The sequence below is a fragment of the Geotrypetes seraphini genome, chromosome 5, assembly GCF_902459505.1.
Source record: "Geotrypetes seraphini chromosome 5, aGeoSer1.1, whole genome shotgun sequence".
Taxonomy (NCBI): domain Eukaryota; kingdom Metazoa; phylum Chordata; class Amphibia; order Gymnophiona; family Dermophiidae; genus Geotrypetes; species Geotrypetes seraphini.
In genome coordinates, this window is record NC_047088.1 from 215,714,549 (window position 1) to 215,733,648 (window position 19,100).

At 41.5% G+C, this 19,100-nt stretch overlaps 1 protein-coding gene across 3 annotated transcripts in view; it reads right to left on the minus strand.

Annotated features, from left to right (window-relative positions):
- Positions 1 to 19,100, minus strand: part of PKP4 (plakophilin 4) — a 287,449-nt gene that overhangs the window by 191,982 nt on the left and 76,367 nt on the right. For all 3 annotated transcript variants that reach the window (XM_033944462.1, XM_033944460.1, XM_033944461.1), the window contains exon 4: positions 3,224 to 3,336. In XM_033944462.1, coding sequence (XP_033800353.1) covers positions 3,224 to 3,336 — 113 coding nt within the window. The remainder of the gene's footprint in view (positions 1 to 3,223; positions 3,337 to 19,100) is intronic.

A 19,100-nucleotide genomic window follows, 5' to 3' on the forward strand; every position in this document is an offset into this window, starting at 1 on the left:
GGCGTGAAAGACAAAGGCGCGCCCGGACAATTGAGCGCAGCGCGGAGGCATGCGCCGCTCTAAATTACTGTTTTTAGGGCTCCGACAGGGGGGCGTGGGGGGGAAACCACCCCACTTTACTTAATAGACATCACGCCGGCGTTATGGGGGGTTGTAACTCTCCACATTTTACTGTAAACTTAACTTTTTCCCTAAAAACAGGGAAAAAGTGAAGTTTTCAGTAAAATGTGGGGGGTTACAACCCCCCACAACGCGACGCGATGTCTATTAAGTAAAGAGGGGGGGGTTCCCCCCCACGCCCCCTCATCGGAGCCCTAAAAACAGTAATTTAGAGCGGTGTGCGCCTCCGCGCTGCGCTCAATTGTCTGGGCGCGCCTTTGTCCCGGCGCGCTTTTGACCTGACACCGTAATTCAGAGTGATGCCTGATGCTGGGCTTAATGGACCTCTGTTTCATTCAACATTGATTGACTTATATTCCTATGTAAAGGGAATAGACTCATGAGTAACCTAAGAAAATATTTCTTTACAGAAAGGATAATGGATACATGATATACCTTACCAGTAGATGCTACAGAGATAAGGATATTATCAGAATTCAAGACAGCATGACCAAGCATAAAAATATGAGAAGACACAATGATTGTAGAGACTGGGCTATTTTGGATGGAAAGAATAGATAGGCTGTATGGGATATTTTTGCTATCTTGTTCTCTGTTTCAATCTCAAACATGGGACCAAGAGATGTGTAAATAAAAATTACAATTTAAAATGTTTTATGTTTGTTTTATTGTATTTTATATACCACTTTACTTATACAGATCAAAGTGGTTTACAATCTGATAAAATTATACAAATGTAAAATCAATATCATAAAACAAAATAAGCTAATAAACCTCATAAAAAAACAAAAATAAATAAAAACTCCATTCATATTATCCATTCACCTATGTTTTCTAAATGTGTGTTCATGATAGTGTGGACTGGTAGAGAAGTGGAATTGAAGCAGTTTATGGATGAAATTAACATACAGGATATTAATATTAAATTTACCAGTGTAATGGATAAACAGCAAATTACCTTTTTGGACATCAGTATAAGTAAACAAGGTAACTGCTTCTCCACCAGTCTACACAGAAAGACGTCTGATCGGAATTCCTTACTACAATATCACAGTTTTCATTCCCGAGCTCTCAGGAACAGTATTCCCACAGGTCAGTTCCTTCGTTTACGGAGAATCTGCTCTGATGATGGAGATTGCAACACACAGGCCAGAGTGATGTAATAAAAGTTTAAGGAGAGAGGATACCCAGAGAAGATAATTAAAAGAGCATGGAAGAGAGCCAAGCATTGTCAGCGTCAGTGGCTTTTACACCCGGTCATTCATAAACCGAGTGACAACCTTGCTTGTGTCTTACCTTATCCTGGCAAAAGCAATTCTATCAAAAAAATCATTGGCCTGTTTTACAATATCATGCAATATTTTCTCAGAATCCTAAATTTGCGTTCTCTAGGGCACGCAATTTGGGCGAAATGCTTAAACATAAAAAAATGGAAAGTATGGGCCAATGACTTCCTCCTCATGAGAGTTGCGGCAGTTGTCATTATTGCAAGTATGTTGTAGAGGAGCAAACGTTAGAGATACCTCATAGTCGTGGTAAATGGTATTTTCTTTCCACCGGCACCAACTGTGATTCAAGTGGGGTTGTATATTGTATAATCTGTCCATGTGGCCAGTATTATATTGGCCACACTACTAGAAAAATTAAGGTTCGCCTAAAAGAACATCTAAGTAATATGCGAAGGTGTAGAGTTACCGCCCCCTTGGTGGCTCATTGGTTAGAAGAGGCACACCCCACTGATGCTCTCAGATACACGGTCCTATTCCATGCTCAGGGTTATTCAGGAGACTTGTCAAAATTTTTACCAATTAAAGAACATAGGTTTATTTTTATTGGCAGACGTTGTCCCCACTCTGATTAAATGCAGAAATAGATTGGTTCCAGTTATGAGTTACGAGGTATAATGTAAGATCCACCAATGATATTCTAGTATTCGGGGGGGGGGGGGGGATGATGTCATTTCCGGGGCCTCTTTAGAGAGTATTAAAGCCAGACAAGTTTTAATTAGTACTCTCATGTAGTTCGGGCTACTTTGCCCTCAGGGTTGGTAAAAGCCATGAGAAGGTATGTAATATATGAATTGTTAGGATAATAAATAAAAGTATTTAATAGAGATTTGGAAAGTAGTAGAATAGCGGTTGTAACTGTTATAGTGAATGAAAGTTAATAACAATAGGAACATTAATTATTATTAATTATATGTTTTCACATTTTAAATAGCAGTGATCCCTCCTGAGGAAGATTGCGAAACTCAACTCAGGGGGCCTAGGTTCTAGACATGGCGTACAGCAATTTTTACTATGAACACGTTTAAGCACCAGCACTTCATTTATTTTTTCATCTGTGGCAGTCGATAATACAAACAACAAGCCACCCAAGTAACATCCAAGATAAGTGATTTTACTTTTTTGGTTATAATAGCAAGTGTGTGGTAATGGGACTGTAAAGGCAATGATGGTCCCAATGGCAGCCACAGTTTGGTGTTATCACTAAACATTTTGGTTGAAGGGTATGAGCACTTTACATAATATTAATTAGATTTATTTATTAACCAGTTTTTAGAGCTGTGATATTGAAGGTGTTTCATGATAGTCCATACATATTCTGTATTACTAAATTCCTTCAAATGCTTGAGTCTATAAATGAGTTTAAAATTTAAGAAAATCAAAGTAGTTTTATTTCCTCAAGTATCGACATCGGTAGATTGTTAGAGGAATAGCGTTAACCAAAGAAAGACTCTTTTCTTTGTCCAATCGCCTGATGCTCTATTAGGATATGGTAAGTCCATTCTTTGGTTCTGTAGTGATCTCAACACTCTGGAATATGTGTAGAGGGTGACTAATGAATGTGGATATGATGTTGCTTATAACAGGCATTATAAACTATTTTCAGGATCTTAAAGGTAATCCTAAAGGACTGATAGCCCATGACAATGCTTATGTAATGGTGTATTGTGATAATATTTATGGGCATTACCTAGCAACCTGATTACGAAATACAGCAATGTCGGCATAACTTATAATTCCATAATCTAACTGAAATAAATGTAGGCATCAAAAATGTTCAGATTTGGTGGAATGTATAGACTTATCAAGGTCTTTACCTTATGCTGGCAATGCTTGGTGATTCTGCATCGAGCCTACATTTTTCTAGCTGACTTGCAACAATTTGCCTCTCCACTTCAAGCTCTCTTGTAAGTCGTTGGAACTGGAGCTCCTGTAATTAAATCACAGCAACATGGTTACTGCAAACTAGATAAGAGAAGAAATATATGAGCATTAAGTGCACTTGCAGGGTATAATTTCAGCAACCCCCCGCCCCCAATCCAGTTTTTATATGTTTTATAACAGAGACAACAGAGAGCATTCAACATAAGAACATAAGAATTGCCATACTGGGACAGTATCAAGCCCAGTATCCTGTTTCCAACAGTGGCCAACCGAGGTCCCAAGAACCTACCTAAATCCCAAGTAGTAAAACAGATTCTATGCTGCTTATCCTAGGAATAAGCATTTTCCCAAGCCATCTCAATAATTTCCTATAGACTTCTCTTTTAGGAAATTATCCAAACCTTTTTTAAACCCTGCTAAGCTAACTGATTTCACCACATTCTCCAGCCATGAATTCCAGAGTTTAATTACATGATGTGTGAAGAAATATTTTCTCCAGTTTATTTTAAATCAACTACTTAGTAGTTTTATCGCATGTCCCCTAGTCCTAATATTTTTGGAAAGAGTGAACAAAAGATTCACATCTACCCTTTCCACTCTACTCATTATTTTATAGACCTCTATCATATCACCCGAGCCGTCTCTTCTCCAAGCTGAAGAGCCCTAGCTGCCCTTCTCTGTATCTTTTAAATTCTGCTATATCTTTTTTAAGATAATGTGACCAGAACTACACACTGTATTCGAGGTGTGGCCGCACCATAGAGCGATACAAGGGCCATTATAACATTTTCATCTTTGTTCTTCATTCCTTTCCTTATAATTCTTAACATTCTATTTGCTTTCTTAGCAGCCGCCACCGCACATTGAGCTGAGTGTTTCAATGTATCCTCAACAATGACATCTAGATCCTTTACCTGGACAGTGACTCCTAACACAGAACCCAGCATCACATAGCTATATAGTTCAGGTTCCTCTTTCCCACATACATCACTTTGCACTTGCTCACATTAAACGTCATCTGCCATTTTGATGCCCAGTCTTCCAGTCTCACAAGGTCCTAAGAACATAAGAATTGCCGCTGCTGGTCCAACATGCCCAGCAGTCTGCTCACGCAGCGGCCCTCTGGTCAAAGACCAGCGCCCTAACTGAGACTAGCCATATCAGCGTACAGTCCTTGTTGAGCAGGAACTTGTCTAACTTTGTCTTGAATCCCTGGAGGGTGTTTCCCCTATGACAGACTCTGGAAGAGCGTTCCAGTTTTCCACCACTCTCTGCGTGAAGAAGAATTTCCTTACGTTTGTACAGAATCTATCCCCTTTCAACTTTAGAGAGTGCCCTCTCGTTCTCCCTATCTTGCAATTTTTCACAAACTTCTTGCGATTTTAACAACTTTAAACAACGTTGTGTCATCAGCAAATTTAATTATCTCACTAGTTATTCCCATCTCTAGATCAATGATAAATGTTAAAAAGCAGTGGTCCCAGCTCAGACCCCTGGGAAACCAAATAGTTGCCCTTATCCATTAAGAATATTGACCCTTTAAACTCACTCTGTTTCTGTCTTTCAACCTGTTCTTAATCCATAATATGATACTACCTCCTATCCCATGACTTTCTAATTTCCTCAGAAATCTTTCATGAGGTATTTTGTCAAATGCCTTTTGAAAATCAAAATAGACAATACCAACCGATTCACCTTTATCCACATGTTCATTCACCCCTTCAAAGAAATGCAGATTAGTGAGGTAAGATTTCCCTTGACTAAAATCATGTTGGCTTTCTCTTATTAATCCATGCTTATGTACACATTCTGCCATTTTGTTCTTTATAAATAGTCTCTACCATTTTGCCCGGCACCGACTTCGACATCACACTCACTGGTCTATAATTTCTTGGGTCCGACTGAAAATAATTGTAAACAGCACAAGGGATGTCAAGTCAAATGCAAGGCACTAATAAGAAATGCAATGAGACCTTGAAAACAAGTCTCTGCTGGAAGCAGACACACACAGTAAAACTTTGTTAGGTATATTAAAAGCAAGAAGTCGAGAAGAGAATTGGTTGGACCACTAAACAACCGAGGGATAAAAGGGGCTCTCAAAGACAAGGCTATAGTGGAGAGATTAAATGAATTCTTTGCTTCGTCTTTACCAAGGGAGATGTGAGTGAGTTACTAGTGCTAGAAATGGTATGCAATTCTGAAGAATCAGAGAAACTCAAAACAAATTTCTGTGATACTAGATATAATGTGTCAATCTGATAGAACTGAAAAATGAAATTGCAGAGCTATTAGTAAATTTTCTCTAAAATCCTGTTTAGTACCAGAAGACTGGAGGGTGGCCAATGTGATGCCGATTTTTTTTTTATTTTTTTTTAAACAGGGTTCTAGAGATGATATTGGAAATTACAGACTGGTGAGTCTGATGTTGGTGCCGGGCAAAATGGTAGAGACTATTATAAAGAACAAAATTACAGAACATATACATAAGAATGGATTAATGAGAGAAAGCCAACATGGATTTAGCCTAGTGAAATCTTGCCTGCACCAATCTACTGCATTTCTTTGAAGGGGTGAATGAACATGTGGATAATAGTGAGCTAGTTGATATTATGTATTTGGATTTTCAAAAGGCATTTGACAGTGTACCTCATGAAAGACTTCAGAGAAAATCAGAAAGTTATGGGATAGGAGGTAATAGCCTATTATGGATTAAGAACTGGTTGAAAGACAGAAAATAGAGAGTAGGTTTAAATGGTCAATATTCTCAATGGAAAAGGGTAAATAGTGGGGTTCATCCTAGCACAGCAATATATGTAGACAACTGAGAGAAGGCAAAATCAAATTATATCTGCAATACTCTCCCAAATTAAATATTCTTATTATTCCTTAATAATCACTAAATGTTCATACCATTAAAGGGAGCACAACACATTGTTAAGGAGCTTAAATACATCGGCTATTAAAAAAACAAACCTCCATGCTCCTAAACCCCTATGCAGTTACTCAAGTCTTAATAAATTCTGTCAATGTGAAACTTACTATGCAGAAGAGGACAGATTACTTAAGTTTTAAATTCTTGCTCTCAAGTCTGTTTAAATCATATCCGCTGTCCACCGCCGATGAAGGCAAGCCAGTGTTTTGCTTAATGCTGTGTCTGGCGTAGGACATATTAAACTTCAAAATCACTGCTGCACTTTTCCTTCTCCAGGGTTCTGCCCCCTCTGACGCAACCTCTTTCCTTAGGCCGTATTCCACCCCCTCTAATGCAACTTCCAAGAAGCAGCTTAATGGAGAAAAGGATTTTCTGCCTCAGAATAGTTCAAAATTGACTAGACTTGAAGATCATCAGACTGCCAATCAGCCAAACACTGACTGTAACCTATGCGCCCCCCCCCACCCCCGGATTCGCTCTATGCAATCGGGGGTGGGAAATGCAGTCTGCACCCTGAAACCCAGGGGATTTTCATTCAGGACACATACAGCCTGCGTTTAAACCCCTGACAAGGTCAGCAGGCAAGCGAAATCCCAGGGGAATGGACCCAGAGTCAAAGAATGGTGGCACAAGGCAGGCAGGCTCCACAGATCTACCAAAGTTTCTTCATGAAGCAGAAACCAGACTCGTGGGACTGCAACCTTTTCTCCAAAAGGCAATCACCAGAAAGGGATCTCACGGCGCTGAAGTCAAATAAAAAGTCCGAACTTTAAGCGAAAAAGAAAAAGCAGGGCAATTCAAAAGACTTCTGCTTGGGTTGCTTGCAGAAATTGAAACTGTACAATATATGGCTCTAGCTCTGTCTGGGGGGGGGGGGGGGAGGAGAAATTTTCACAACTTTGAGTAAATTCTGCACCTGTCATATTTACCCTGAAAAGAAAAAGCTGAAGTTAGTAAGCGTAAAGCTTTAGATGCAGATTTGATCTTCAGAACCTATTACAAGCAATTAAAAGTAAAATGAATTTGAAAAATTAGGGTACTGGGCAGAAAGGCAAGCTTAAGGTCAAAGAAACAAACACAGGATGAATTTTCAGCAGCAGTATCAGCATTTAAAATATGGCATCCTGATATATTCAGCACTACTACATATAAATCAGCAGCACTGACCATCCATGTAATACAGGTAGAACTGAAGGCTTCTAGTTTCAAGTTTATTAGGTTTTTATATACTGCCTATCAAGGTTATCTAAGCAGTTTTTACAATCAGGTACTCAAGTATTTTCCCTTTCTGTCCTGGTGGGCTATGGAGGACTGAGTGACTTGCCCAGGGCCACAAGGAGCAGCGTGGGGTTTGAACCCACACCCCAGGGTACTGAGGCTGTAGCTTCAACCACTGTGCCACACACTCCTCTGCTCTAAATATATAGCTTCTCTATAGTATCTGAAAATCTTTGCTACTTGGATACTTTTACTGCACACAGACCCTTTATAAGACTAACATTAGGCTGTCAGTGAACATATACGCCCATCTGGAATCTGGCTCACATTCTCTGAACAAAGCAGTACCAACATCCAACATAAACACTTAAGAAGCAAAATGAAGCAGCTAGTATTAAATTCTAAATTTTTTAAAAAAACCAAGATAATGTGCAAGATCATTTTAAAAAGCACAGTTAACATAATATCCAAATGTGGATACAAATGTTCTATGATTAGTTAAAGAAGAATAATTAAATCACATTTATTAGACTTATATAATTCTTTCCAAATGAGCAACAAACAAGTTTCACATGATATATATCCAACAGAAACATTTCTGGTCCTCTAACATGTTTGCATTCCCCGACATCCTTGATACTTTTCAATTCTGAGGAAGGGGAAGAACAGGACGATAAAGCTTAACAGGAAATTTGCTTGACTTCACTGGCTGGAAAATGTTACGAATTTGAATAGGTGAAGCACAGGGGCAGAAAGTCAGCTGCACTGAGAGGCAATTGCCTTGGCTTTTGTACAGTCCTCAATATAAATGCAGCATTTAATTTCTTTCCTGTTCTACAACCATACATTAGACCAAAAGTATTTCAGTAACCTCTCTTTGCTATCTACAGTACTTTTCATTAAATACATAATTTGCCAATACCATTTTAGAAAGGTACAATCATATCTAACCTTTTGAATTGCCTTGAAGGCATTACAATATTGCCATGGATAACAAACCCCATTAGCTATGGTGGATTTACATATTTAGAGTTTTAAAATGATGCACTAAGTAAAGCTCTCGAGCATTTATTTACAGTCAAATATGATGCTTGATGAGAAAAGTTGAAAATTGGCTTTTAGAATTAGGCCAGGCCTTTCTAGCAGTTTAATGAGGATTTGGGAGCTATTTGATTACTCAGTACAGTAGACTCTCAATTAACCAGCACCCATGGGGATTGATAGATGTTGGATAAATGTAGTTTCTGGTTGCTTGAGAGTTACTATTAAAAATAGGCCTAACTAATACTATACCCCATACTGTGCCATAACAAACAGTTCCAGACAAACTATCGGACATGTGGAAGGCAAAGCATGATGTACTCAGGTGTGGCTTGCCAAGTTTACACTAGAGAATGACACGGTGACCCATTCCCATGGCTAACAGCAGGTGACCGCAGTAAAACCTCAGGAACGGATAAAATCGTTATCTGCTCACCGACAGCATGATAAACCTTTTCACCGCTCTGCCAAGCAGTGAAAAGGTTTGTCCATGTTTCATTTATTTCATAATGCATATTTATTATTCTACCTCTTAGGCAATATGCATACAGTAAACAAAATTAATAAAAAAGAGCATAAATCTGGAGGGAAAGAAAGTTTTTAAAGTACAAATTTCTCTCCCTCAAACCTACCAGCAATTGATTTCAGAGATTTATGCCAGCATTAAGTAAATATATTGGTCCTTGCAGAGGGCGGGAAGGCAATGGCGCATGCGCGGTGCGGGCATCTCGAAACTTCTAAGTTTCTTCAAGCAAGACATGCTTGTGAGACGTCCGTATCGGGGCTCTGTCGGATGACATCACCCACTAGTGAGAATACCTGCCTGCTTGTCCTGGGATAATACGAATTCAAGGAAGAGTGAGAGAGAGGGGGATAAGGGGGGGGAGGGACTGGCCCTACCAGGTGTACCTCCAAAGCCAACACCTCCAACAGTCAGGCCCCCCTATGTTCAACTAGACTGGGAAACCCTGTATATACCAGAGCTGGGCAACCATCCACAACTTGCTAGGAGATAGAATACGGACTGGCTGAGGTAGGAACTGTCCTGAAAGTATGCAGAGTTCAACCTTTATCCTCTATCGCCACCTGCTGTTAGGCGGACATAACCCACTCTTCATGAACTTGTTGCTAGATAAAATGGAAAAAGATTGATATATGCACAAAGTACCGTATTTGCCGGCGTATAAGACGACTTTTCAGTACCTTAAAATCCTCCCCAAAGTCGGGGGTCGTCTTATACGCCGGGTACTGTTTACATGCAGTGGCGTACCAAGGGGGGGGGCAGAGGGGGCGGTGCGTCCCGGGTGCCAGCCCTAAAGGGGTGTTCCCGGCCTTGCCGTTCAGTCCCCCGCCACCCCAGAAGGACCGCTCGCCCCACTGACCTTCCTGCACCACCTGTGAAGCAGCCCGCAGCAGGATCGCGAAGTCAGCGTCAGCGATCCCTGCGCTGATTCCTGCGCCGCGATCCCGCCCCTTCTCTGACGTCAGAGGAGGGGCGGGACCGTGGCGCAGGAAGCAGCGCAGGGATCGCTGACGCTGACTTCGCGATCCTGCTGTGGCTGCTTCATAGGTGGTGCGGGGAGGCCAGGGGGGCGAGCGGTCCTTCGGGGTGGGTCGGGGCATCAGGCCTTCAGGGTGGGGCGGGCGGGCAGGCAGGCAGGCTTTCAAGGGGGAGGGGGGTGACAGGCAGGCAGGCAGGCCTTCAAGGGGGGACAGGCCTTCAAGGGGGGAAAGGCAGGCAGGCAGGCCTTCAAGGGGGAGACAGGCCTATAAGGGGGGGACAGGCCTACAAGGGGGGGGACAGGCCTTCGGGGGGGTGCAGGCCTTCGGGGGGTGCAGACCTTCAAGGGGGGGACAGGCAGGCAGAAGGTTGTGCAGAAGGTGTGCGGAAGAAGGGGTAGTCTTATACGGCGAGTATAACAAACTCTATATTTTAACTGTAAAAGTTGGGGGGTCGTCTTATACGCCCAGTCGTCTTATATGCCGGCAAATACGGTAAATTGACAAATAAAATTAAAAGCGGAGACTACATAATCATTATTGGCAGTTTCAAATTGTGCAATTTTATAAAATATTTTTTCAAAAAAGGCTTTTTTACACATATAAAAGTGCTTTTATAAAGTTACCCCAAGAGTTAAGAGCACAAGGCTACATATTGTGCAGAGAAGGCACATACTTTTACATGATTCATATCTAGACATTTTCAGAAGTAGAGCTTGGGAAAGCCATTGGCATAGGTGCCAGTTCTGTGGGTTCCTGAGAATCCCCAATATTTATGGGACCTCATGTGATCAGAGTTGGCATGCAGTCCATCAAGGCATCTCTTCTCCTTCTATTCATCTCCCTCCCTTTCTTCCCCTCACCTTCCCAGCAACGTTACCTCTAAGCTGTGTGGCTGCGTACCTCCCAATAAGTGTCAGAGGACTCGGGCACCACATTAAAGAAAAGAAAAATATAATATAAAAGAAACTTCAAATTTGGCTTCCTAATGCAGTTCTAGCGAAACACCGACTGTGTTGGAGCTGAGATACACTAGCTCAGGTTAATGCTCCATCTTTTGTTTTGAAGAGTTACATGGATAATTTAATATATAATAGAAACTGCAGTCTTTTTCCAGCATACCTGTTGAGAAGATGGGAAGGGTATCTTGAAGCGCTGTGTAGTAGAGAATGACACGGTGGCTGTTACCTGTGGCTAGCCGCTGGTAACCTGCTGAAACGAGGAAGAGAAAAGAAGTGGTTGCCGCGGGTACGGGGAGAAGGCCATTCACCGCCCCGTGGAGCAGTGAATGGTCTTGTCTCCGCAGTGAAGGGAGGGAACGCGCACGGTCACCGATTGCGCTCCCTCCCTCCATCCCTCCTGATTGCTGCCGCCCGATCACCGACTGTGCATCTTCCTCCCTGCTCCTTACCTTCGCGGCAGGCAATTTCTCTAAATGTGCTTCCTATCAGAAGTTGCATCAGAAACCTTTCCTGCAGCCACACGCTATTTCAACGCGCCGGCTGTTGGTAGGAAGCACATTTAGAGAAATTGCCTACTGTGAAGGTAAGGAGCAGGGAGGGAGAAAGGGAGGAAAGGTGGGGTTGGGATAAACAGACGCTGAAGGGACCTGGAGAAGGTGGGGTGGGGTGGGGAGGAGAGGAGAGGAACAGACGCTGAAGGGACCTGGGGAAGGTGGGCTGGGGAGGAACAGACGCTGAAGGGAACTGGGGAAGGTAGGGTGTGGAGGAACAGATGCTGAAGGGAAATGGAGAAGAGAGATATTCCAGACTATGGGGGGAGCGGAGGGAAGAAGATGGGTGGCAGACCAATTGGGGTGGGGGTGGAGGGAGAGATGGAAGAGAGAGGCACAGTAATAGAGCATATGGAAGAGACAGAGAAGGCAGACAGTGGATAGAAGGAAATGAATGAGAAGATGAGGAAAGCAGAAACCAGACAACAAAGGTAGAAAAAAAAAATTTATTTTATTTTTTGCTTTAGAATAAAGTAGTAAATTAGTTGTGTTGATAAAAATGTATAAACAAAGCCCTGTCAGCTGAGCATCTCTTTCTCTAGTTCAGCAGCCAGAACTTTGATTTATAAGGAAGGAATAAGCTACATACTGCAGTACTGAGGCTTGTATGGATGCTGCGGGGACAGGGTGGGGACAGTGGTCGTGGGGACGGGGCAGTGACGGGGACAAATTTTTTCCCCTGTGTCATTCTCTGCTGTGTAGGTCTTGAATTGAGACTAATACTAGACACTAATCCATTAGGGTTCTCTCTGTAGCTAACTTGTAAGGTTTATAGAGATATCCTCTTTACTGATAACCAATGTAATTTTTCCAGAAGTGGACTAATCCTCTCAAACCGACTTGAAGGAAAAATTAGTCTGGTTGCTGTGTTTTGGCGGAGTTGCAATCGCTTTAGTTCCCTCTCTGTAATGCCATAGTATAGGGAGTTGCAGTAAAGGTATGGAAGAAGGATAGCCTGTGCCACTTGCCTGAAGTTGTCTTGTGTTAGGGCCAGTCTGATCACTCTCAGTTGCCTTACTCTGAAGAATTTCTTATCGAAGGATATAATTTGGTTACAAAAGGAGAGCGTGAAATCCAGTGTAACTCCTAGCACCTTGGAGGATTTCTGTATCATGAGTTTATCACCCATGCATAGCTCCAGTTCCTTGCAAGGCAGCGAGTCATATTCCCCAAACCAGAACACCTTGGTCTTTAGTTTGTTAAGCTTGAGAAAGTTTGCCTATGTCCAAGCACTCAGGTTATCAATGATTAATTTTAGGAGATGTAATGTGTTAACTTAGGAGTAGGATGTATGAAAGGATGTGAACCTGAGGGGGAGAGAATTTTACCCACTGCTCTTAAGTAGATATTGAACAAAAAAGGTGATGGTGGGGAGCTTTGTGGGACTCTAGAGTGAGCTTTTGGGATTCCCCCCCCCCCCCATCTTTCCATACTTCATAAGACCTATTTTGTAAAAACTGTGAGAACCAATCAAGAACTAAGCCATGCAGGAGCAAGTGGTCATAAGAACATAAGAATTGCCATTCTGCGACAGACCAAGGTCCATCAAGCCCAGTATTCTGTTTCCAAAAGTGGCCATCCCAGGTCCCAAGTACCTGGCTAGATCCCAAGTAGTAAAACAGATTTTATGCTGCTTATCCCAGGAATAAGCAGTGGATTTCCTCAAGCCATCTCAATAATGGCCTATGGATTTCTCTTTTAGGAAATTATCCAAACATTTTTTAAACCCCGGTAAACTGATTTCACTACATAAGAATTGCCACTGCTGAATCAGACCAGTGGTCCATCGTGCACAGCAGTCCGCTCCTGCAGCGGCCCTTAGGTCAAAGACCAGTGCCCTGAGTCCAGCCCAACTTGCATATGTTCCGGTTCAGCAGAAACTTGTCTAACTTTGTCTTGAATCCCTGGAGGGTGTTTTCCCCTATAACAGCCTCCAGAAGAGTGTTCCAGTTTTCCACCACTCTCTGGGAATCTATCCCCTTTTAACTTTAGAGAGTGCCTTCTCGTTCTCCCTACCTTAGAGAGGGTGAATAACCTGTCTTTATCTAAGTCAGGGATCTCAAAGTCCCTCCTTGAGGGCCGCAATCCAGTCGGATTTTCAGGATTTCCCCAATGAATATGCATTGAAAGCAGTGCATGCACATAGATCTCATGCATATTCATTGGCGAAATCCTGAAAACCTGACTGGATTGCGGCCCTCAAGGAGGGACTTTGAGACCCCTGTACTAAGTCTATTCCCTTCAGTATCTTGAATGTTTCGATCATGTCCCCTCTCAGTCTCCTCTTTTCAAGGGAGAAGAGGCCCAGTTTTGCTAATCTCTTGCTGTACGGCAACTCCTCCAGCCCCTTAACCATTTTAATCACTCTTCTCTGGACTCTTTCAAGTAGTACTGTGTTCTTCTTCATGTACGGAGACCAGTGCTGGACGCAGTATTCCACGTGAGGGCATACCATGGCCAGGTACAGCGGCATGATAACCTTCTCTGATCTGTTTGTGATCTCCTTCTTAATCATTCCTAGCATTCTGTTCGCCCTTTTCGCTGCCGCCACGCATTGCACGGACGGCTTCATCAAATTGTCGACCAGTACTCCTAATTCTCTTTCCTGGGGGGTCTCTCCAAGTACCGGCCAGGACATCCTGTATTTGTGTATAAGATTTTTGTTACATTCTCTGGCAACGAATTCCAGAGTTTAATTACACATTGTACTGTAAAGAATATATTTTGTCCTGTTTGTTTTAAATCTACTACATACTTCATCGTATGTCCCTAGTCCTAGTATTTTTGGAATGAGTAAACAAGCGAATCATATCTACCCTTTCCACTCTATTCAGTATTTCAAAGGCAGCTATCATATCACCCCTGAGCAGTCTCTTCTCCAAGCTGAAGAGCCCACTAGCCATTTTAGCCTTTCCTCATAGGGAAGCCATCCCATCCCTTTTATCATTTTTATTGCTCTTCTCTGTACCTTTTCTAATTCTGCAACATCTTTTTTGAGACACAGTGACCAGAATTTAACACAATATTCGAGGTGCGGCCATATCATAGAGCAATAAAATGGCATTATAACATGTTCACCTTTGTTTTCCATTTCTTTCCTGATAATTCCTAACATTCTATTTGCTTTCTTAGCAGCTACCACACATTGAGCTGAGGTTTTCAACGTATCCTCAACAATGACACCTAGAGCCTTTTCCAAAGCAATGATTCCTAACATAGAACACAGGCATTAGATCTCTAGATGATGTTATTTCAGAAGGTAAACTGCTGGAATTTTCACAATTGCAACATAGATTTGGTCTTAGTAAAACACAAAGTTTTAAATGGTTGCAATTGAAGCAGGCCATTCAGGTTGGGTTCCCTGAATGGAAAACATTGAATAATCAATATAGTTTAAAGTTCTTATGTTTTCAAACAGACTTCCTAGGACATCAAGCCGCATTGTGGTATAAATTAATATCTGGATATTTGAATAAAAAACCAAAAAATGGTCTAAGAGATATTTGGAGCATTGAGATTAAGCATCAAATTAATGCATCTCAATGGCCACTAATTTGGTCTTGGAGAATGAGATGTACATTGTCAGCATCTATGAGACAAACTTGGTTCTTTTTATTACATAGAGCTTTTTGGACCCCTACACGTTTACAAAAATTAGATAGCTCTAAGTCCAATAAATGCTGGCACTGTAATCTGGAACCAGGGACGTTGGATCATTTACTGTATCATTGTCCCTACATTAAAAGTTTTTGGAATGCAATTTGGCCACAAATTAATAAATTGATGGAAAATCATATAGCAATATCATATGATACAGTGTTATTTGGAATGATGATGAGAAAAAAAAGTCAAATTTCACCAGAAAATAACAAGCTTTTATTAATCATGACAGGGGTTGCCATTCAGCATATAACCAACAATTGGAAGAATTATAATAACCTAAATTATACATTTTGGTGGAATACAATATGTCATATATTTAAAATGGAAAGAGCAATAGCAATACAAAGAGGGACATATACTAAATTTATAAAAATATGGGGGCCATTGACAAAATATTGCAATGAATAAATAGTAGGATTTCTCTTCTTCTTTTCTTCTTTTCAATATCTTCTTTGTGACACACATGAAGGGGAGGGTAGTGAAAATAATTTTTACACAATATGATATAATATGATATACAATATGTAATGTATGATTGGAAAGTACTAGAAGGGTGGGGGGAGGGAGAGGGGATAAAAATATATTTAAAATATGATGTATTAGATATAAAAGTGATATTGTGTATTCATCAATTGTATTTTAATATTTTGTACACTTTATGTAAAATTTGAAAATGAATAAAAATTATAAATAAAAAAAAAAAGAACACAGCATCACTTATCTATTGTTCGGGTGCCTCTTTCCCACATGCATCACTTTACACTTGCTCACATTAAACATCTGCCATTTTGATGTCAAGTCTCACAAGCTCCTCTTGCAATTTTTCACAATCTTCTTGCAATTTAACAACTTTGTGTCATCAGCAAATTTAATTATCTCACTAGTTATTCCCATCTTTAAATCACCAATATATTACAAAGCAGCGGTCCCAGCATAGAATCCTGGGGAACCCTACTATTTATATATCTTTAATATTCTCCCAAATTAAATATTCTTATTATTCTTTAACGATCACTGAATGTTCATACCATTAAAGGGAAAACAACATGTCAAAGAGCGTAAATTAGAGAGTTGCGCGAGGACAGAAATCAAATCCGTCCCCATCTGTCCCCGCTGGAATCAAATCCGTCCCCACCCGTCCCTATAAACTTCAGAAGTAGTTTTCATTTAATTATACTACTGAATTAAAGGCTCTGGTAGAGACCCATTTACATGTAAACAAAGACACTTTATTAATTTGGAAATGTTAATTGGGAAGAATACATACTTTGTAAATGGTTTTCTACTAGAGCTTCTAATGTAAATATAAAATATAAATACTCAGCTGATGAGAATCCTCAAGCTGTCAGCTGAGGACTTCCTCTTCAGTTGGCTGGGGGTCCCTTTTGCCAAGATTGGCAGGCAGCAGTTGGATCTGAGTCACAGATGCTGGCACCTCAGTGGCTCATGGATGTTGCCAGCGACTGCTGCGCTTGGTGGAGGGGAGCTCTGGCCGTCTCTAGAGGAGGTCCTCTGCTGGCGGAGCTTGGGGATTCCCACCAACCACAGCAAGGGCCAGCAATTACTTCAACACTATAGAAATAAAACCAGAAATGCATTTCCTTTTCTTTTGAACACAATACAAAGACATCTGCTATATACATTTCCCAAAGCTAATATATTTTAGTCAATAAATTCCGTTTTTTATCTTTGTTGTCTGGAAACTTATTTTTCCATCAAGTTGGTCCCAGTTTTTTTTCACGCTATTCCATCTTCTGTAAATTCTTCTGTTACTATCCATTGGTTACTCCTACCATGGTCCAGCATTTATCCCTTTCTCATCTTTCGCTCCTGCCCACCAGCCCCATACCTGACATTTCTCCTTCTGTTCTATCACCCCTCTCCAGCACCATGCCACATCTCTCCCTCCATTCCCTTCACCACTATGTCCAACATTCCTCCCTTTTGCATACCTTTCAATCTGTCCCACTGTTCCCTTTCCACCACATTTCTCCCTCTCATCTTTCTCTTCCCTTTCATCTGTACCTCATTCTCTCCCTATGACCAAAAATTCTCCTTTTTCTTCCATCCCTTGTGTACATGACCATCTCTTTCCCTCTCACTGACACACCCACGGCCAATTCTCCCTTTCTATTCCCTCCCCCACCTCAGCATCTCTTTCCCTCCCTTCCTTTCTCCCAAGTTCATGCCTTCTGTGTCCAAAAATGCACTCCCTCTTCAACCCCTCCCTTCTGTGTCCCGTGCTGGCCTCCCACATTCGAGTCCAGATAACAGCAGGGGCTGGAGGCAGTTCGAGCCGAGAGGCTCGTCTTCTTTTCCTGCCTGCAGCATGCCACACGTAGCTGACCCGGAAGTCTTCCCCCATCGTCTGAGGGAAGGCTTCGCGTCAGTCATATGCAGCGAAACATGGGATCACCAGATGAAACTTCAAAAATTTATTCTGGGTCAGACCATATTCTAAAACTGTGCAATCAATGCACAGCACAGCTATCAGTAACTTATTTCTTTGGTTCTTGATGTATAGAAATTCTACCCAACCCCATACGGAGCAGCATTGAGTGGGCGGAGTTTCATACTAAAGGAGAGAGCAGAGAGGTAGATTTGAGGAGGCGGAGCGCTCCTTCTCTGTACTAGCACTTTGCCTTCTCCTCGAGCATAAAATTCCGCCCACTCAGTGCAGTTTCTAAGTTAGGCAGCCCTGGGCAATTAGCCGGGTTCGCTGTGTTGTAGCTAGGCCCTATGTCCAAGCCTTGTGAAATCGGAAAATATTAATTTGAAGGCTCTCTCAATGTCTATGTCCCCTTTTCTAGTAGTAACAGCAGCCGACTCTGTGAAGGAAGTGACATTAAAAACCTGCATGGCAGAGGGTTTTTCATGAAGTTTCTTTCACAGAGAACCTCCCATCGCATCACATGCTACTCCGATCGATGCATTCTATGGGGGTGGGGTTCTGGGTTCTACTCCCAGTCCCTGCCCTTTTTACCTGCTGCCGGAACTTTCAAACTGCTACGTTAGAAGACAAAAGCTATGCAGGTCGGCAAGTCGCAGAGCTTAGCAGTGTCCACGTTCGGCCCTGCAAGCGACTGATGCGAAGCCTTTCCTCTAACTTCGGAGGAAGACTTCCGGGTCAGTTACATGTGGCATGCTGCAGGAAGGAAAAAAAAAGAAGAAGACGAGCCTCTCGGCTCAAGCTGCCTCTAATCCCGCGGGATCCCCGATACCATGAGGGAAGTCCCCATGGGATCCCCGCGACCCAAGGGGCATCCCCGCGGGATTCCTGTCGTCCCCGTTTCCATGCAGCTCTCTGGCGTAAATAAATCTGTTTAAAAGGAGGAAAGAGCCTCAGATTCCCATTTGCCACCAGAATTTATTTTTGCATGCAAACTAGAAAGGGAAACCACCTCATCGGTAATAAAAAAACAAAACAAAAAAAACCTCCAGCCTCTTCAACCCCTATACAATTACTGACATCTTAATCATTTTTATCAATGCTATAACTTAATATGTAATACAGGACTGATTACTTCACCCTTCTTTTTTAATATAATTTTTTTCATATTACAGTTCAAACAAAACAGTAAAGATTAAAGATAAAATCAAATAACATTCAAATAAACAACCCCTTTTCTCACAATATAATCTTTCTAGCCCACCATAATGGAGGAGTTACAAAACATTTTACATAATATTACAAAGAAAATATTTAACTCAGAATAAACCTGAGCTAAGCCTTCTTGTGTGCTGTATTTACTTTAACTCCTAATAAAGATCAGCATTTATTTTTCAGCATCCTTATCCTTACTTTGTTCCTATTTACTTAAAAATTGTTGCAGGTGCAAAGGATCCCAAAATATAAATTCTTTTTGTTGCAATTTAATAATGCACTTGCAGGGAAACTAAGAAAAATACAGCATTCAAAGCTAATACCCGAGATTTTAGCTTA